This window comes from Coenobita brevimanus, chromosome 60, assembly GCF_032717465.1.
Source record: "Coenobita brevimanus isolate Jiangsu-jjx chromosome 60, ASM3271746v2, whole genome shotgun sequence".
In the NCBI taxonomy this organism is placed as follows: Eukaryota; Metazoa; Arthropoda; class Malacostraca; order Decapoda; family Coenobitidae; genus Coenobita; species Coenobita brevimanus.
In genome coordinates this window covers 35,073,329-35,095,393 of record NC_137013.1, presented here as the reverse complement: position 1 = coordinate 35,095,393, position 22,065 = coordinate 35,073,329, and the positions used below count along the sequence as shown (strand labels likewise).

The following is a 22,065-nucleotide window of genomic DNA, read 5'->3' as shown; positions in this document are numbered from 1 at the left end:
TGGTCACCTAATGGCAGCTGTCCATGCTATTCAATTTCTGGCAGCATCTCTGTTCAGTCCCTTATCTCCAATATCATACTATGACCTTGTCCCAGGTCTTTTTTGGTTTGCCTATCACAGCCCTACCCCCATCGTTCACACTTTTCACTTTCTGCACCGAATTGTCACCCCCATCTTCTCCACATTCCTCAACCATCTCTGCTCCTCTGTATCACAACACCAACACACTCCAGTCCCATCCTTCCTCTCAACTCTTCTATCTTAACCTAGCCTCCCCAGGCCTTTGCAATCTCACTACCATACAGCATTGCACTCCTAACCCATGCCATATACAAAGATTCCATAGAACAGAGTGAGAGCTCTCTTAGTGTCAGGAGAGGCAACAGCTCCCAGAACTTCTTCCAACCACTCCATACTCTAGCCACAGACATTACATGGGTCCCAAGTTACAAAACTCTTCCAACACTCAAGAGACTTGCCAGCAACATCAATCCTTTTATCCCTGACAATCTCCGCTGCTATCCCCAGCACACCACTATAGTAGGACTCACGTAAATTTGCGGCTGTGGTGTGGCCCGCACCTGTGTACAATGGTGCCACGTTTCCCCAACTTGCGATGTGAAACGGAAGCTATTTATGTACAAGGCATCACAAATACGATAAATTCAGATGAATAAAACTTACACTTGTGTAATTTGATGGATGAATCAACAGTAATCTTATTATGCATAAAATATTTATACAGTAACACAGAAACATGGCATACATATTGTACAGTGTTGCTAATGGAAATTGTAGTCACTTTTAATGATTTTTAGCGTAGTTTTAGGGCGGGTAATAATATCACAGTTATGGATATAAGATTATGAGCCTGAAAAAAGAAGAAATATGCCAATATCCAAAGTAAAAGAAATAATTCATATAATTCTTGTGAGTGGCAACACTGACACACCCAGTCTGGCCTAAGGTAAAGTATGTACCCCTCCGTAGACCCAAGCATAGCTTGTACAGGTGTTGCTAGGGAAAAATGCTCACATTTACTGGCTTTTACCATAATTTTAAGGGCGAGGAATAATCACATTTATAATCATAAGCTAATATGTAGGACAAAATGGTAGGCATATGCCAATACTGAAGTAAAAAAAAAAAAAAAAAAAAAAAAAAAAAAATTCACTCGCGAGCGGCAACACTTCCACACCCAGTCAGTGGCCTTGACCTCAAGGGTGGTGTGGAAATTATATCAAATTTACAATATATACAATATGATGTAAAAGAAAATATCCAAAATGTCTCTTGCAATGAGAGAGAGAGAGAGAGAGAGAGAGAGGCAGGCAGGAGAGGGGCAAGGTTAAATGAATTGTCGGCATGACGGGGGGTAATGGTGGTGGAGGCATTGTCAGGCTGAGAGATGGAGGAAGGGGAAAGAGAATGAATGAATGAAAATCAATCATGGTACTGCAATAACGTGTCATCTGTCGCCGTATACAAAAAATGATAAATATCACTAAATATAACAAAACCAAATTAACAAATGAAAGCACAATTATAAATAACTTAAAAAGAATCAAAAGTACTCAGGGTGGCTCACATCTCCAGCCAGGAGAGAGAGAGAGAGAGAGAGAGATAACGGTATAGAAAACGTGGCAACACTGTACACAGGTGCGGGCCACACCACAGCCGCAAATTTACGTGAGTCCTACTATAGTGAATCATCATTATCTCACAGTCTACCTCTAATAACACTACATCATTTATGCATCCACTTATCACAAATACTACACAAAATGGAAGTACTTCCTGTGCCCATTTGGCAAGCTGCACATGGCCACTCTCCTTCTTCTTTTACATTACTGCCACCAGCCCTGAGTACTATTGCTTTTGAATTATCTGCATTTACGTTCAGGCCCTTGTGCCCCATACCATCATTCCTTTTCCTAAATCTTTCCTCTGCCTCCCTTTCGTTCTCTGCAATCAACACCAAATCATCAGCATACAGTATCTCCCATGGGAGTCCATTTCTGAAGTCACATGAGAGAGCCTCAAGCACCATAATAAACAATAAGCGGCTCAAGATTGAACCCTGATGCACGCCAACATTCACAGATTACTCATCACTCAAATCATTCTCACCTGGGTGTGAGCAATTGCATACATAGCCATAACCATTCAAACCAGCCACTCCTCAGTCCCAAGCTCTCTCATTGCCCATTTCACCTCCTCCCAAGGGACTCTGTCAAAGACTTCTCCAAACTACAAAGCACTCAAAGAGTGCATACCTTCACCAATCCAGGATCCAGATGTGGATCTGGATCTGCCCCCAAATGTAATAAATTCTTTCTTTGCCCATGGTCCACCCTTCCACAAAATTTCATTGAAATTCATTGAGCTCTTTCGGAAATATTACATGGACAGACAAACACAGATGAGTACATAACTTCCTCCAACTTTGTTTGGAAAGGTAATCAACAAAAATAAAATGCAAATCCCTTTTCTTTCCTATATATTTTTCCTGAAGCTGTAGAACAATGAATATGGTATTAGTGGTTTCTTTCCCTGGCATAAATCCAAACTTCATCTCATCAGTATTCACTCTTTCTCCAATCATGCTTTCTAGAACTCTCTCCATTATCTTCAGTATCTGGTCCACAAGTTTTGTGCCTTCATAATTTTGCCTTTCGAGGGCATCTTCCATCCCCTCGTACACATTTACAAGCACACTCTTCAGTTAGTCATCTTGGACATCGCACTCATATATAATTATATTTATCTAATCAGTAACTAACCCAGCAAATGCATATGTTTCCAATTGAAATAAAAAGTACAGCTCCCTCCTCTTTCATATTTATATTTCATGAAGCTGTCAGACAGTGAATATTGCATCTTTGGTGTGATGGTGTGAAGGATGTAGGTGGTAGGCTATTAACCCATGGGGATGAAGTAAGGACCACATGGAAAGAATATTTTGAAAGCCTGATGAATGGGAATAGATAAGCAGAGTAGCTGTAAACTTGATTGGTTTTGGGGGTGTGCAGAGAAGGAATGCAGTGCCAGATGTGACACTCGCACAGGTGAAGAGTGCTGTGAAGCGGCTGAAAAATGGGAAAGCAGTTGGGGTTGATGAGATGTATGCAGAGATGATTAAGTGTAGTAGAGAGAGTGGAATGAAGAGCTTGTTGGACTTATGTAAGAAGGCATAGATGAGTGAAACTGTGCCAGCAGAGTGGAAAAAGGCTGTGATTGTACCCCTGTACAAAAATAAAAGTGAGTGCAAGAATTATTGTGGCAGAAGTTTATTGAGTGTGGTAGGGAAGGTATATGGAAGAATTACAGTATTATAGAGAAAGTAAGAGAAATATCAGAAGTCCTAGTGAGTGATGAACAGGGTGGCTTTAGGAGTGGCAGAGGATGTGTGGATCAAATATTTGCAGTGAGACAGATAGCAGAGAAGGTTTGTGAGAAGGACCATAAGGTGTTTATGGCATTCAGGGATCTAGAAACTGTATACGACGAAGTGGACAGAGAAAGATTGTGGAAAGTTTTGCATATTTTTGGTGTAGATGGTAAGCTGCTAGGTTCTGTCAAGAGTTTTTATGATGGTAGTGAAGCATGTCTAAGGGTTAATGGGCATCAAAGTGAATGGTTCACGATCGGTATGGGCGTGCGACAAGTCCCCGTGGTTGTTCAGTATATATATATGGATGGGATGATAAGAGAAGTAAAAACATGAGTAATGGAGAGGGAGATGGTGTTGGTAATGAATGGTGATGGATGGAATATCTCAAGTCCGTTGTATGCTAATGATCCAATACTGCTTGCAAATACCGGACAAGAACTTGGTAGCCCAGTGCAGAGTTTTGCTGATGTCTGTGAGTGTCATGCCTTGAGAGTAAATGTAGAAAAGAGTAAAGTGATGGTTGTTGAAAGAGAAGATGACTCCCAGTGCGATGTTCCAGTGAATGGAAAGAGACTGGAATTGGTGAGACTGTTCAAATACCTGGGTACAGTGATAGAAAAGAGAGGAATATGTGCAAAAGAAGTGGAAAGTAGAGTGACACAAGGAAGAAAAGTAGCTGGTGCAGTGAAGGCCTTGATAAGAAACAGGCTTGAGTGTTGCAGCTGCACAAGGCTTACATGAAGGAGTGTTAGTGTCAACTTAACATATGGATATGAGACTATGGCGTGGCATGAAAATTAAAAGTCAAGGGTAAGAGCAATGGAGATGAGACTGCTGAGGAATGTATGTAGAGTACAGAGGGTGGATAGGATATGAAATAATGTGATTCGTGAATGATGTGGAGTGAGGAAGTCGGTGGACACCAGAATCGAAGAGAGTGTACTGAGATGGTATGGTCATGTGGAGAGAATGGATAACAGTAGGGTGGTGAAAAAGATATATCTGAGCTAATCTGAAGGAGGGAGGAGGCGAGGTAGGCCAAGGAGAAGGTGGAGAGATATGGTGGATGAGTGTGTGAGGAAGAGAGGTCTGGAAGTCGGCGAGGCTAGGGAACTGACAAGAGATAGAGCTGGGTGGATGAATGTTGTGAGAAGTGCATGATCAGGGATTTGGCACCCCTTTTTAATGTGGCAGTGTCCAGATTGACTCTATTGGATGTGTCTGTGTGAAGCTACGGAACGTGGTAAATGTTTTTGGCTTATCAGATAGAGCCAGGATTCCAGGGGCTTGAATAGTGAGCAAATGGAAGCATGGCCTCTTTGATTGGGCAAATTTGGGCTGTCTAGACATTGTTGCTCCTCACCCTGCCCTAGGGTGCGAAAGGAGGTCTGGATGATGGTGATGATGATGATGGTCCATTTCTCTGGCATAAACCCAAACTCCATCTCATCAGTATTCAGAGTTTCCCTTATACCTTCCAGAACTCCATTACCCTCATTATCTGATCCATAAGTTTGATGCCTCTATAATATCATCTTTCCAGGGCATCACCCTTCTCCTTACAGCCACACATTTACATTAGCTTTCTTCAGCCAGTCATCTGGAACAACACATATATTAACAGTTACATCACATCAGTAACTAAACCCACTAATATATCTCGTGACACCTTCAACATCTCAGCAGTCAACCCAGACGCACCCACCACCTTCCCCAACTGCATCCTGCTAATTGCCCTGCTCAGAGTAGTCGCATCATTCAAAGGTCAAGGGCCAAACATGTTCCAGCCAATCTCCCCATTCAGCATCCAGTTTTAGTGCTCTCCAGACATCTTTAATATCCTTTTTTTTTTTTTTTTTTTTTTTTTTTTTTTTTAATGCAAGAAAGATGGAAGTAAAAGCTAGAAGTCCACAAGATTGTGCCATCTAAGAAAAAATCAAAACAAAATATCTTAGAGCCAAATTCAAAATCTGTTCATTTTGAGATGCCTGGACACATTGTGTGTAAAAGACTGGAGATCATCAGCAGTAGGAAATACAGATAGAGGAAGACAGTTCCAGAGTTCACCTGTTGCATACATGAAGGACTGGAATAACAGTTAACTCATGCATTAGAGAGCTTGACAGAAAAAGAATGAGAGTTTGCTGCTGGACAGGTGGTATGCTCCCTCCGTAGCAGACAATTTAAAGGAGCAGTGACCATCGAGGTAGCGATAGAAAAGGGATGAAGATGCAGCTGCTCACTGCTACCTTTCCTTTATCATTCTCCACACAGGGCTCACCTGTGATATCTTTGTTTTCTGCCTTCATCTGTTTGCCTCTTTAAGTACCACATTCTTCCATTTGACACTGTTAAGGCTATCCAGTTAAGTCTCAGAGACTAAAGTTTTACCCTGCATATCTCCTTTCTGGCACTATACTTGGCAGCCAAGTGTTCTTTTCTTTTACCACCCCTTTTCCATTCCTGGAAAGGTTGTCTTTTCTCCATAACTGTGAGCGCTACACCATCATCCCACCTCCTTGTTGCCATATGTCTTGTTGAGCCCTTTGTCCATCCACACACTGAATCATACCTCACAAGAGATGGTTTTTGTGAGCTCTGTAGGCTGTACTGCTCATTATCATGTCTGTCTACATCTCCCTGTTTGGCCACCACTCAATATAGAAGGTATTCCTTACTGCCTTGGTTTTTTAGTTAACATATGTTTTTCTTGGGTGCGTACCGGTATGTCCTTTTCTTTATTACCCGCCTCTTTACTGCCATGTCACATCAGTAATGTGTCACTGTTCAGTTGACACTAATATTATGGGTGTACTGTACTGTAATTTGTTTCTCTTTCAGGTGGAAAAGCAGGGAGACAACCTGCTCTTCTACATCATATTCCTGCGAATCACCCCCTTCCTTCCTAACTGGTTCATCAACATCACCAGTCCTGTCATCAATGTCCCTCTATGGCCCTTCTGGCTTGGCACATTCCTTGGTTAGTATGTTACTGAAATGTAATCCTCTCAGTATCCCTTTTTTTTCCTGTATGCTTTGATGCAGATTATTTATTTTTGCTGCATTTGTATTTGAGTGTGGCAGATGTGAGAGGTCTGAATGAAGGAGTTTTATTGCCTGTCAAGAGAAAGAACAGTAGAAAAGGGGCTGTTGAGGGGTGTGTGTGGAGTGCAGAGAGTGGATAGGATAAGGAATAGTGTGTACAGTCATATGGAGAGAATGGGTGTGAACGGAGTGGTGAACAGGGTATGTGTGAGTGAGTTTTAAGTGGGTGGAGATGTGATAGGCCAAGAAGATGGGTAGATGTGGTAAATGAGCAAGTGAGAAAGAGAGGTATTAAAGCTGATGTGGCTAGGGAACTGACAAGAGATCGCACTGTCTGGATGAATTTTGTACAGAGGAGTGTATGACCAGGGTTTGGTACCTTTTTTTTTTTTTTTTTCCAGATTACCTCTGCTGGGTAGGTGAATGTGAAGCTATGTACAGGTGTACCGTATTTCTCGGATGAAATATGCTGCACTGTGTAAGATGCGCCCTAATTTTGGAAGAGCAAGTCTAAGGCAAGAAAGTTTTGGACTCCTAACAAACTAAAACTTCAGCTTGATGTAGCACATTCACACAAATTCTCACTCACCTTTCAATATCTCCATTCAGTACAATGCATCAATTAATAGTTTCATTATTATGTCACTAAATAAAAACTAAAATACAGTAGTGAAAATCTGTACCACAGTCGTACGTATGAACCCTGCACATTACCCCTGTCAATTCTTCTGTCTCCTTACTGAGTTAAAACCCAGATGGGTTTGTATATATATATATATATATATATATATATATATATATATATATATATATATGAAGGAAAGAATGACAGAAGAGGATGGAAGGAAAGACGGATGGAGGAGAGGAAAGGGCAGATACCAAAGGGCAGCACTACATCGAGTGAGTGGATGGTGAGCATCCTCACCTCTCTCTCTCTCTCTCTCTCTATTTATATATATAAATATATATATATATATATTTTTTTATGTGAGGAAGAAGGAACCAAAGGCCATATGTACATATATATATATATATATATATACTGTATATATATATATATATATATATATATAGGTATATATATATATATATGAATAGAGAGAGAGAGAGAGAGAGAGAGAGGTGGGGGCGCTCACCATCCACTCATTCGATGTAGTGCTGCCCTTTGGTATCTGCCCTTTCCTCTCCTCCATCTGTCTTTCCTTACATCCTCTTCTGTCATTCTTTCCTTCATTCTCTCCTCGTCCTTCTGCCTACGGGTGACTTTGCACTCCCTTTTCTTTCTTTCTTTCATTCTTTCCTCTTCCTTCTGCCTGTGGGTGACTGTACACTGAGTGACAGACCAAGTGGTTTCCTGTACACCAGGAGACCATTTACTATGCTGGGTGGTAACCATATAACCAAATTTTGGTGCCTGGTGCTTTAGCAGGTAATTACGGCACTCCAATTGGATTGAGCTGGTGAAGGTTTTTATCCAAGGGGTGGTTGGGGTTTATTGCTCACGTAATACCACTCAGGGATGAGTGAGGCTGGTCGCTCTCATCTTAAATGTCAGGACCAACTTGCGTAGCCCTGGGCTCCTACGCTTCTCATGGGGCAACATAGGATTGGATGATGGATGGGTGGATGGATATACAGGTCTCCCTCGTTTTACAATTGGTATGCGTTCCTAGAAAGGCAATTGTAAACCAAAATATCGTAAAGCGAAATTAAGGTTTAATGGGAAAAATAGGGATGCGTTCCTGGACTCGTGTATAAGGAACACAAGACCCTTACAAGTGATCTAATATGCAATAATAATTATGATGTTTTATGTATTGTAGTGCATCTGAATCACATATGTATGTACATTTGCAAACATAAACACATGAAATAGCAAAAACAACATGAAATACAGCTGTACTGTACTGTACTGTTATGTACCCTCCTACTGTACTGTAGCTCCGTCCACCCTTAGTCGGTCCCCCCCGAGGCTGGAGGACATAATGCCTTAATGTCTCCTCGGAGGCTAGGAGACATCCTGGGCCAAAGCCCATCACTCGTCAACACAAGAGGTGGAGAGGGAGGAAGCAGGGGTGGTGGAGGTTTGGATGGCAGGGGTGGATGACTCAGGAGAATGAGAGGTGGTGGAGGTTTGGGTGGCAGGGCTGGATGACTCAGTGGTAGCAGAGGCAGATGGACTAGCAGTGGGTTTGAAGAAGCTGGAAATTGTTGTTTGCTTTGCCAGCCTCCTCCTGGCCTCGTACATCTCCTTGTAAACTTTTAGGGCTTGAGCCACACCATGTGTAGCTATTGCACTCCAAGCTGGGTTCCAGTCATGTTCCCTGAGAAGTTCCATGCCCCTCTCTATGCTCTCAAACGCCTCTTGAAGTGTTTTTACATCAAGGCCCCGTTGTGGATCCTTGTCCTCATCCTCATTGTCCTGTTTAGTAAAGGCCCTCTCCTGCTGCAGCTGCATGAGGTCCTCATTTGACAGAGGTTCATCATGTGAGTCCAACAACTGCTGGATGTCGTCCTCATCCACCTCCTTGAACCCTGCAAGGTGTGAAATCCTTACAATATCCTTCCGTACTGCTTGCATATCAGGGAAGCCAGTGAAGTCTGCCACACACTCCTCCCAGATCTTTCTCCAACTCTCATTCATGGCCTTCTGTGTCACCTCCTTCCATGCTGCATCTATGTTGTCAATGGCCTTCTTGATGTATTTTGCCCAGAATTCTTTTATGCTTGGCTTGTCTAGGGTGTCGGTGGCAGCGAGAAGTTGCGACATGGTGAGACGTTGGTTGTAGGCCTTGAATGCAGAGATTATACCTTGGTCCATTGGCTGAATTAATGCAATAGTGTTGGGTGGCAGGAACATCACCTCTATATTATCTGCCCAGTCTTGCATGACAGATGGATGGCTAGGTGTGTTGTCTAACAGCAACAGAAAATGGTTGTCAAGATTATTTTCTGATGCATACTGACGAAGCCTGGGAGATAAATAATCAACAACATAACTTTGGTTGAGTGCTGAGGTCAACCATCCCTTTCTGTTCGACTTCCAAATCGCAGGCAAGTAAGCTTTGATTAGTCCTTTAAATAGCCTGGGATTTTCAGAGTGATAGATGAGCATAGGCTTCAGCTTAAGGTCGCCAGCTGCATTGCCACCCAATAGTAGCGTCAGCCTATCTTTTGACGCCTTGAACCCTGGTGCTGTTTTTTCTTCCTGGGAAATAAATGTCCTAGAGGACATATTTTTCCAGTATAAGCCAGTCTTGTCGAAATTTATAACTTGTTTAGAGGAATATCCACCTTCCTCTATCCGCTTCAAAAGGGCTGGCTTGAAAGCATCGGCAGCAGGCTTGTCAGAACTATCAGCCTCACCAGTCATTTTAATGTTGTGTAGGCATGCCCTATTCTTGAAACGTTCAAACCAGCCATTACTTACGGTGAATGTTGTTCCCTCTTAACCTTGTAGCCCTTCTTGCACAGGTCATCCCAAATAGACAAGGCCTTGGTAGTCACAAGGGAGGTGAATAGGGGCATGCAGCGTCGAGTTTGGTCATCTATACAAAGCTTAAGCAGCCTCTCCATCTCCTCATAGATGGGTTCCCGTTGGCGAGTCAGCATCTTGGCCATAAGAGTCATGCTTGTCTCCCCAGCTTTCTTAATGTTGACAGCATTCTTTATAACAGTCGATACAGTCGTCTGTGCAAGACTTATGGAATGAGCGATGGAGTTTGCCCCATCACCTGCTTCGTTCCACTTCACAATATTAAGTTTAGACTCCAGGGTTAAGGACGTTCTTGCTTTCTTTGGCTTCATATCACCAACACCAGATGTTGCAGGGCATTTACAACACATCACGGTGGTGGAACTAGGGGTGCAAAATATGAAGAACAGGAAAAATAGTAATATCCTGGGCACTGATGCACACAGACGCATAGAGGTTGTATGCTGAATGAGCACGCGGGTGAGACTGGCAAAAGCGCGGGAAACTGTGTGGGCGGGGCGGGTATGCCACACTGCTCTTAGTTGATCTGCCTGTGAGCGCGGGATTTCCACATGCCCAATCATAAATGCGAGGGAGCTCAATCGTAAAATGAACACTTGGTACTAAAGAAGAAGGATCGTAAATGCAAAATATCGTAAAACGACACAGTGTAAAACAAGGGAGACCTCTATATATATATATATATATATATATATATATATATATATACACACACACATAGTATACATTTATATATACACATAAACAGTATACATATATACAGGTATACTCTGCTTTACGATCTCCTCTTTATGCGATAACCAGCCTTCATGATTTAAAAAAAAAAAATAATTCCCTTCCCCACCTAACGATGGCCAGTCCCCGGTTATGCTATGAGTTTTTTTTTTTTTTTTTTTTTTTTTTTTAACCAACTTTGAAGATATTTGAGACTTAAATTTTGTTTAGGTTGATTTATAAATTGTTTTTAGACATAGATTAATGTGTTTTAGTCATAGGTGGGGTGAACACTGTCATTTTGGGGTACAGTTTACTAAGTTTGATTTTTTCCAGACTTATTTTTGATGATTTTCAGATTTGTTTGGAGGGTTTAGGTGAGTTATAAACTGCTTTCAGGCTTAGTTTAGCATATATTAAGATTATCTGGAAGTATAGGTGAGCTAGAAACTTGTTTTTGGACTGAATTGAGTGGGTTTTGGACTTGGTTGGGGTGGGGGCATCCAGCAGGTCCCAGATGCATCCCTGTGCTTTCTGTGTTATAATGTCCCCATTTAACGATACCCCTGCCGAATGGTTAGCTGATTGGGGGTACCTGCACAATATCTGGCGTTCTACAGTATCTGACGTTCTGCAATATCCAGCATTCTGCAGTATCAGACGTGGGGGTTAATGCTTTTTCATTCTGTTGATGTGTAACTTGGTTAAGTAATTTTGTTATCATTCTCCATAATCTGTTACAGTCACAGTCACTAATTTCTTTACCTCCCCTGGCTCAAGGTGGGTTGGCCAAGCTAGAAGGCATGCCAGGCGAGTGGACACAGACCACTTGATTATTAGTGGTTCACTCACTTGAATCACAACTCAGTCTCACAGACGAAATACATAAGCACAGTTATGAAGCAGTTCATGAAACATTATCAGACCATTAAACTAACGCCTGGCTCTGTTTCAGCCTTGACTTCAACTTCCCTTGGGGCAGGGGGGTAAAGAAATTAGTGATCATGATAGGTCATAAGGTTAAGCTGTAGGTATACAGTACAGTATATAGTAACATAGTGAAGTCACAGTCTACAGATGCAGTACTAGACCTATACTAATTATTCTACAGCTTTGAAAATTAGGGTAATTGCCAGGAGTGTGATAAGTTTTTCTAATACAGGTATTTAATATTAGCATATATTTTTTATATGAATATCAGTGAGTAGGATATATTAATATATTGGAGGTTCATTCTCATTTGTGTGCTAATTCTCCAGGTGTGGCTCCTCCTAGCATTCTGGCTGTCCAAGCCGGAACAACGTTATACCAGCTCACTTCATCACGTGACGCCTTCTCCTTTACCTCATTGGTAGGCTGTGATACTTTGTGTAGTGTTGACTTTCTGTTTATCCTACCACATTAGTGCTACACAGCTGTGATGACTTATTGCTTATCCTACCACATCAGCACTATAGAACTGCTGTTTTATGCTTTTATATATTGTTTCATGTGTTTTAGGTAGGCTGCAAAATAATGCTGATTTTAACTGTGCAGTATGTAAAGAAGAGCACACAGAAGCAGAAAGTTGGGAAAGGGTTAGTCATGCTGGAGTTCCTTGAATGTGTGGAGGAGTTTTGTTATTTGGGAAACATAATTTGTGCTGGAGGTGGGGCTGGAGGTAGTTGGTAACAAGGGTAAGGAGTGGTTGGAAGACGATTAGAGAGTAGTAGTAGTTGTTCCCCAGGTTGTCTGGCTGAACAGCCCCGAGTCCCTAAGGAAGGCCACAGCCGAGACCGGGCTTTCCCACAGAGCTCTCAAGGAGTGTATGTTGTTGGCGGAGGTGATTGTGTGCTGTGCAGTCTTCCATAATGTGCTTAATATTATGGGGTGCTGTGTTGCATCCTGGATAGGTTTCAGTGACGTAGTCATCCAGCCTCTTCTGATATCTCAAGTGGGCTGGATGATGCCCACATCTCAGCCTGGCCAGATGGACCCTGTCCTCACGATGGCAATAGGATTCAGAAGGGTGGATATCAGGAGGCCATGCATGCAGCTATGTGTTGTCTTTAAGTGACTGAATGGAGCAGCCAGTGATTTGAGTATGGATATGCTTCTGGAAGCTGGTTTGAGGCAGGCGAGGGAGGAGAGATGACAGTATTTGTGTGTGATATCGTGTGCTGGGTGTTGTTTTGATGTTCCTTGGTGTGTGTGGATGTGCTGCCATGTAGTGTAGTGGATGGTGTGGGTTTGTGGAGGCTGTGGTGAGAATTTGTGTGCCCCTCATGTCTAGATGATCCTTGACTTTGAGGACTTTGGTTTCTTGGTGTAGGTGATCTGTGGGTGTAGTAGCTGTGCAGCCTGTGATTATTTTTAGGGCCTTGTTCTGTATGGTCTGTAGAGTGTTGTATTGTGTTTTATTGAGGTTAGAAGCCCAAGCAGGGCTTACATAATTCATCACTGAACGTATATATTTTTTGTATATTGTGGTGGTTTCCTTTGTTTTGTTCAAATGTTGTATGGGCAAGTGACCTTAAGGCACTGAGTCTTGGTGTTAATTTATGTTTAATGTTTGTGATGTGTTGTTTAAATGACATTGATGTATTGTATGTTACACCAAGGATTTTGTGTGTGTGTGTGTGTGTGTGTGTATGTGGTAGGGGAGTGTTGTTTATGGTGAGGTGTGGAGTGTGACTGTGTTCTGCTGTCCAGTTTGTGAGAAGGGTCTCTGTAGATTTTGTTGGGGCTATTTTGAACCTGTTTGTGGTGAACCAGTCATGTATTGGTGTAGAGGCAAGGTTGGAGGGTGTGTGTGGCTGTGTTTGCATTTTGGTGTGTACATGTAAGTGTTATGTCATCCGCATAGGAAGCCGTATGCATTTGTGGTGTGTGGGGTGTGGGTACGTCGTGCATGTATAGGGTAAAGAGAGTTTGGGACAAAACTGATCCTTGAGGGATGCCGTTTTTGAAGTTTCTGATGTTTGATGACTGACCGGGAAATGTTACACGTGCACAACTGCCCACTAAATAGTTTGCCAGCCATCTTTTTTATGTTATTGTGCATGTTTGTGTTGAATATTTGTTTGTGAGGTTGTGGTGGGGGATGGCATCCAAAGCTTCGCTAATGTCTAGTGTGACTAGCAGTGTTCTGTGTGGTGACCTAGCTGAATTGATGCCATCAAAAACACTCTGTGTAAAGTCTGTAAGAAGAGTGTTTGTGGAGTGTAGCAACCTAAAACCATTTTGTGATGGGGCTAGGGGGATGTGAGGTGCAACTAGTTGTAATACCAGTCGTTCAGTGACTTTGGAGGGGGTGCAGAGGAGTGTGATGGGGGTGGTGTGTGGAAGGTAATGTTGGGTCTTTACTGGGTTTGGGAATAGTGATGATAGTGCCATGCTTTCAGATGTTGGGTATTATGTTGTGTGAGTAGTGGTAGTTTGATATGTTAGTGAGTGCTTGTATGCCTTTTGATCCAAGGTGTTTAAAATGTATGTTGCTTATGTTGTCTGGTTCACAGGCAGATGAGTGCTTAAAGTTGCTATTGATGTGCTTCGTCTGGTTGTAAGTGAATGGTGCGAAGTCTGGGTCTGTGGGGAACGGTCTCCTGCGTCAGATGACATGTCGGTCGTCACGGTGGGGGTTTAGATGGCTGACTTGTGAAAAGTGATTGATGAGAGTGTTTGCTTTTTGTTTGTTTGAAGATATGGTATCTGTAGTTGTGATGACAGCATGTGATTGAGTAGTGTTGCTGTTGGAGAGTGTGATGCTGTTTAGTGTTCTGTAGAGTTTGCTGGTGTTTGTTTTGTGATCAAGTGTTTGGAGATAATTATTCCAATTTAGTGTTTGCTGTTCTGATATTTTATTGTTTTTTTGAGTGTTGAGTTCTTGTATTTGTTGTACGGTGTCTTGTGTATAGGGTGTTGGGGAGTGTCGCAGTGTGTCGTGTTGACTGATGAGGCCTTGATTTTCTGGTGTGAAGTTGGGGTTTTGTCTGTTTCTGTTGCCTCTAAGGATGTCTTTTGTCTGCATTTTGAATAATTGTATTGAAAGTGGGCACAATGGTGTTGATGTTTGTGATGGATGTACTGTTTAATGTTTCAAAGTGCTATTCTGTTTCAGTTGTGAAGGCCTCCTAGTTCGCTGTCTTATAATTAGTGTACTGTTATGTGTGTCTGTGGCCAGGTGGGGTTATTCTGGTTTTGGTAGTGACGATGATTGGGAGGTGGTCAGAGCCAAGGGTTTTGACCACTCTCCAGGATGTTGTGGGGGTTAGGTTTGTGGAGCAAAGGGTGATGTCTGGGGATGATGGAAGGAAGAGGGCTTGGTGTGGGATATGGGTATGTTGATTGAGATTATAGAAAATGAAAAGATTATCTGTTTGGGATTGAAGTACTAGCGCTATCTGTCAGGGTTGTTGACATGCCAGGCCGATGCCTTGGCGTTGAAATCACCACCCAGGATGATGTTGGGTATGTCAGCAATGTGGTGTCATTTAGGAGAGTAATTGTGCGGTCCCGTGGGGGACGACTGGGGGGAATGTATGTTTTGGCGATTGTTATGTGTTAGTTGTTACCAGTGCATATTTTAATTGATTGTATTTCTATTGTGGTGTCATATGGAGGGAGAAGTGACTTTGTGTGTGCACTAGTATTTGAAAAGTTGATGGATTGGTGTACCAGGGAGATGAGTCCACTGCCACTGCCATTGGCCTGGTCTTGTCGAATGGTGGTGAAATCATGAAATGTAGGTGTTTTTTGTGTTCTGTGTGGTGTTTTTTCTTGTAAGATGGCAATTTGTATGTTTTGTTGTTTGATGAATTGTGTGAGTTCTTGTTTTTTGGTATTTATGCTGTCTGTGTTTATTTGCAGAATGTTTATGTTGTGTGTACGACTTGTGTTGGGTGCTGCAGCATGGGGGGGAGGTGGGGGTGTGGGTGGAGAGGAAGGGATAGGAGAAGGTTGTGATGGAGGTAAGGATTGGGGTGAATTAGATTGGGGTGGAACGGGAGGGGTTGGGGGATTGGGTGGTGTGGGAAGGATCAGTGGGTTAGGTTGAGGTGTGGAGGGAGTAGGAGTATGGTTGGTGGGTGGGAGGAAGGAGCATAAGGAGCAGGTCCAGGTGTTTGTGTAATATTCTCTGGATGCAAGTATTGTGCAAGTGTAATGGGTCCAGTTCTTGCCAGAATTGCATTGAACCAAATCCTTTGTTTGTCTGCTAAAAGTGATAGTTTGAGCATGCTGGAGATTTGTATTTGTTGATGGTTCCTGGATTGCTCTCAATGTCACCGGCTAGAAGAAATCTTCGAGAAATGACTGCCGGTGAGTCATTTCTTGGTGTAGAAAAAAATGTGTTGTTGTATGTGTTCTGTTGAGATGTGGTACTTGCCTGGGCGACCGAAGCCACTCCCAGGTTCTTGTCCCTGTGAGGGGCCAGAGGAGGGGTTGTGGTTGTTTGGCCCCAATGCTGTCCTCCTCCTCTGTTTCAACAGCCTCTAGGGGGTAGACCCACAGTGCAGATGCCACTGCACTAGGTCCAGATTATGGAGTTGTTGCCCCTCCTGACATTAAGAGAGTTCTTCCTTCATGCAAAGGGGTCCTTGTATACAGCATGTGTTAGGAGTTTAATGCTGTATAGTAGTGAGCTTGGACAGGAAAGGAAGAAGATATTCATAGGTTCAAGTATACAGAGATGAGAATAATTAGATTGATGTATAGTGTGTCCATGAATGACAGGCCTAGGGAGGTAGAATTGCCAGTGAAGAGTTAAGAGGATGGATGGACTTGAATGTATTAAGGGGTAGGGCATGTGGAGAGGATAGAGGATGAAAACTGGATGCCGAGGGTGAGAGGTGTGGACATTGAGGATAGAGTTGTGAGAGGCTATCCGTAAAAGACTTGGAGATGAGCATGACATCAGGGACAAAGGTCTGATCAGAGTGGCTGAGGTTGAGCATTGTTTAGAGCTAATGCATGAATACATGTTGGAGCCATTTAACCCCTAGGCTACAGCCTAGGGAATCTAAAGCTTGTTCTAATGCTTTCCGCAACAAGGAGAGGGCCTATAAAAGGTACCGGAGCCAACCCACCCCTAAATCACATCTTTTATACGTTTCTGCTCAGAATCGTGCTAAGTCTGTTCTTCGCTCTGCTAAAAATAATTTCATCCGTACTTAATGCTCTCAGCTCTCCAACTCGAATTCTTCCCGCTCCTTCTGGCACCTTTGCCAAAAACTTTTCTAACAACTTTACCTCATCATCCTTCCCTCCTCTTTTCCACGCTGATGGCTCTGTAACTATTTCTTCTACTGATAGAGCAGATCTCTTCGCTCAGACTTTCTCCTCCAATTCCACCTTAGACGATTCCGGTGCTGTTCCTCCATCACTTCCCCCGTCTGACTTCCTCATGGCTGACATTAAAATTTCTTCAGCTGATGTATTTTCTGCAGTTGCTGGCCTCAATACTAATAAGGCATATGGGCCTGATGGAGTCCCTCCTGTTGTTCTCAAGAACTGTGCTTCTGTGCTTACACCCTGTCTAGGCAAGCTCTTTTGCCTTTGTCTGTCAACATGTACCTTTCCTTCTTGCTGGAAGCTTGCTCTCATTCAGCCAATCCCAAAGAAGGGTGACCATTCCCAACCCTCTAACTATCGTCCAATTGCTTTAACATCCTATATCTCAAAAGTTTTCTAGTCAATTCTTAATAGAAAAATTTTAAAGCATCTTTCCTGTCACAACCTTCTTTCTGATCACCAGTATGGGTTCCGTCAGGGACGCTCCACTGGCGATCTTACCTAACTTTCAGACTTCTGGTCATCCTCCTTTCGGGACTTTGGCGAAAGCTTTGCCATTGCACTTGACATCTCTAAGGCTTTTGATTGAGTCTGGCATAAATCTTTAATTTCCAAACTGCTCTCTTATGGTTTCTATCCTTCTGTCTGTGCCTTCATCTCTAGCTTCCTTTCTGGTCATTCTGTAGCTGCTGTTGTAGACGCCCATCGTTCTTCTCCTAGATCTGTCAACAGTGGTGTTCCTCAGGGCTCTGTCCTACCACCAACACTCTTCCTTTTATTCGTCAATGACTTTCTAAGCTGTACATCTAACCCTATCCACTCTTATGCTGATGACTCCATCCTTCACCTTTCCATTCGGTTACCACAACGTCCATCTCAGCAGTTACTTCAACAAACAATGGATGAAGTTATGGCATACCTAATGTCTGGCTTGGCTCGTATCTCTGACTGGGGTAAAAATAATCTTGTTGTTTTTAATGCATCAAAGACTCAGTTTTTACACCTATCAACCCGACAAAATCTTCCACAGTTATACCCACTAATGTTTAATAATATTCAGCTTAACCCTGCATCATCCTTGAACATGCTTGGGGTTTCATTTACTCAGGACTTATCTTGGAAAGATCATAATTATTATATCTCTTGTAAAATCTGCATCCAAGAGGTTGGGTGTGCTAAGCTGACTCCGTTCTTTACCCCAGCACAATTGTTGACTCTATACTGGGGTGTTATCCGCCCCTGTGTGGAGTACAACTCTCATGTATGGGGAGGCTCCCCATATACAGTTCTTCTCAATAGGGTGGAGTCAAAGGCTTTTCGTTTCCTCCTCTTACTGACTCCCTTCAACCTCTGTCTCTTCGTCGCACTGTTACATCTTTATCTCTTTTTTTATCGCTGCTTCAATGGTCACTGCTCCTCTGAACTATCTGCATGCACTCCTCCATCTCTACGACGGTCACGTAGCACCCATCTAGCAGCAAACTCTCATCCCTTTTCTGTCCAACTCTCTAATGCAAGAGTTAACCATTACTCCCAGTCCTTCATTTATGCAACAGGTCAACTCTGGAACTGTCTCCCTCTGTCTGTATTTCCTGCTTCCTATGATCTCCAGTCTTTCAAACGCAGTGTGTCCAGGCTTCTCGAAATGATCGGATCTTGAATTTGGCTCTCTCACGTATTTTGTTTTTCTCTTGGAAGGAACAACAATTGCAGGCTTGCGGCCTTTGGTTCCTTCTTCCTCACATAAAAAAAAAAAAAAAACATGCTCAGTATAGTCAATCTATTGACTGTCACATTGAAAAGGGGATGCCAAACCTTTGTCATATGCTCTTTGTACATAATTCATCCAACCATCTCAGTCCCCAGTCACTTCCATTGACCCATCAACTTTTATACCTCACATACACTTTCATTTACTAAAGCCATCTACATTCTCATTGTCCTACCATGCCGCATGTCTTTAAAGTCACTCACATATACCTCGTGTTGCCACCTAGTCAACATCCATTGTCTCCACGTTACTGTACCAGCTAAGCACTCTTCTGTACTTCCTTACCTGAGTTGTATCAGAAATCTAGAGATGTACAGCTAACAGGTTATAAATAGATACAGGTAACAACCACCCAGTGACAGACATGCAAACTGGGCCATGAATTTGGCTCTTGTTTGTTAAAATTTTCTTGGACAGATTTTTTTTTCTTTAATGGTTTAAACTTTTGGTTTTCTCTTTGCATTAAAAAGCTATACATATATGGGGAAAAAAAAAAAAAAAAAAAAAAATCCGGTGATTGTGTACTGAACGAGTAGATGAGGAATTTAAACCAAAAAATGAACTATAAGTATTTTTGCTTCTTTCTGTCTACAGGTGCTGTTAGGCTTGGCTGCCTTGTTATCACTGGTGCCCATCATCCTTAAGAACAGGCTTAGAGAGAAGTTTGACTAGACATGGTATTCATCACATTGGTTGCTGGAGCAGGGAGGGCTTGGGTATGTAGTAAAGCCGTGTATTCTAGTTGGACTAAGAGGCGTTCTTGCACGTTCACAATTTATTTTGCATATTGTTCCTGTTTGTCCTCTTGTGTTTTATTGAGGTAGATTGTGTCAGTACTAAAAGTATGTAAATGGTAACATAAGATTGAATGTTAAGGTGTAAGAATATGGATAGTAACTTGCTAAGTAAAAGGTATTGCAGTACAAAGATTCCTGTGTACCTAGAGTAAGCTACAAAGATTGAAGATGTTTGCATGACAGTCCAGGAAAGAATGTAAAATTATCAGGAGGGAGTAGAGCTAAATAAGACACAGTATCAAAACTTCACTGGTGAGAGGGAGACTACGAAGATGCAAAGGAGAGAGAGAGAGAGAATTTTGGTGTTTCATAATGTTGGCACATAATAAATCCTAACCTTGTGAGTCAGATGATGTACTCTTTTATTTTATTCCTCTTCTCTCAGAATGATTTAATTAAGTTAAGAAGTGATTATTTGAACTGAAGGGATTAAATAAAGTCCTCATCAGCTTATTTGCTATTTGTGGATTCTTTTTAGCTAGTATACTGTAATCATTCAAGAAGGAAGAAGAGTAAAATAAATATGATGTCCTCAGGCTAAAGGAGTACAATGGGGTGGGTATTGTCACCAAAACTATTACGTTCACTTTAGTGGATATAAAATACTGGTAGGTACTTTGATGTTTATTGTTGTTCTACATTATATATATGTCTAATAATTTTGATGATTTTTGTACTACTGAACAAGCCCAGCTGCAGCTGTTGACCATTTTGTTGCCATGAATGCACTTGGGCATTTATTCAGGTTATATCAAGACTGTTTTTATGAATGTGAGGGGATTTCTAGCAGTCCAAGGGTTATTATAATTTTCAACCCTCATAGAGCTATAGTAGATTTCCACACAGCTGAACAAAATTGGCTGGTGGTAGTCAGAATTAAATAACTATACATCCATAGAAGGTAAAAGTTTTAAATGACATTGTTATTGGTACTGATCTGGGGTAAATGAGCCATAGGGAAATGATTACTACTAGGAGTCCTGTGGCATCATTTTGTTTTGTTTTTGCTATCACCTAACAATTTTAAACAGCTTTGGGGAGACTTTTCATAGTGGTAAGAGTTTAGAGAGACTTTCTGATGTTTTACAAGAATCATGGCCCTCCAGAGCTGACCAAAATGGTCTTGTAGAAGCTAGAATATAGTTTCTAAAAGCAGACATAACAGTTACCAGATTCAAGCGGTTTACTGGAGATGATGCTGAGCCAGTATTGAGTTATGGACAAGAAATACAATAGACTCATGCAATAACAAATCCTGGTATGGTGGATATTGGATTTAATGGACACCAAGAAGCCCACTCAACTTTCCTTGGCTATAATGAAAAATGTTCATTAATTGGGGCAAAATATGTTGCAGTACATATATTTTCTACTTTTTTTTTTTTTTTTTTTTTACCCCAACCTGGCCTGAAATTGCCATCTCCACATTGTGACTACTGAGTTTAATGACAGACTGTAATAAAACTACTAGTCATGAAGTGGTATGACAAAGATATGAACTAAGCAGCAAAAGGGTGATATTAGGGCCAAGTTAGTGTAAAATGGGTATACAGTAAACTCTTTATAATTCAGATTAATTGGGGGGAACCCTATGTCGAATTATCCAAAAATCTGAATTATTGGAGCTCATGCATGCCCTATCCCCAAATCACACCCACGCTCACAAAAACATGGCTTTGTCACAAAAACTTTGAACAGTACAGTATATTATTACTTTATACTCAAAGAGTGCACATTACAATAAATAAAATAGTGTCAAACCTTGATAATGGAGTCTTGCAACATAGTAGTAGAGTACAGTACACTTAACTATACCGAAGGTACTGTACAGTTCTTAAAAATTACATTTATTACGACACTTATCACTACAGAAACTGTTCATGTCCACTTATCACTGGATCCCTTTTCAGACTTGTCTCATATAATTTGAATTTCTATCCAAATTAAAATGATTTGTCTGGTGGTCAAAAAAGATCCGAATTAACCGATTTCCGAATTATTCGGGTTCAAATTAGAGAGGGTTTACTGTAGTTTACATTTTTAGTACTATAATATGCTATTGTACTCATTTATTGAAACATATTCTTGAAATGCCATCTTAGGGGGGACCATCGGATATAATGGACTCTCGGCCTTAACAGGCCTGTAGTTTCCCCAGTTAGCCTGTTATACCGAGGGTCTACTGTAAATTGCTGTAGAATATCTGATATAAAATAATGTAAGAGTTTGTACATTTTTACGGATGAAGATGGTTAAGATGCTTGTTTTGCTACATTATATCTGGAACCAGTTGACTGAATATTCTTAAAAAGATGTACATTGGTTCCCCTGTTTGCATGGATTATATATTTAATCTCTCCAGTTAAAAGTCTCTTCTGAGCTGAATAAAACTATCTGGTGGTAGCAAGAGTAAAATATATGTCATCTTAATGAAGGGATTAATAAGGTTAGCATATCATAAAATAGGAAAATGGTGTATTTTTTCCAGTCTACTCACTCAATGTAGTGCTGCTTTCAGGTGTCTGCCCTGTCCTCTCCTCCATCCTTGTTTCCTTCCATCGTCTATCTTTTTTTCCTT

The 22,065-nt window shown here is 41.7% G+C and overlaps 1 protein-coding gene across 1 annotated transcript in view; it reads left to right on the top strand.

Annotated features, from left to right (window-relative positions):
- The window catches only part of stas (Transmembrane protein stas), a 48,270-nt gene extending 28,562 nt beyond the window's left edge, over positions 1-19,708 (top strand). The window contains exons 6-8 of the mRNA XM_080274869.1: positions 6,236-6,374; positions 11,909-12,000; positions 19,285-19,708. Coding sequence (XP_080130995.1) covers positions 6,236-6,374; positions 11,909-12,000; positions 19,285-19,362 — 309 coding nt within the window. The 3' untranslated portion in view covers positions 19,363-19,708. The remainder of the gene's footprint in view (positions 1-6,235; positions 6,375-11,908; positions 12,001-19,284) is intronic.
- Positions 19,709-22,065: the final 2,357 nt, after the last annotated feature.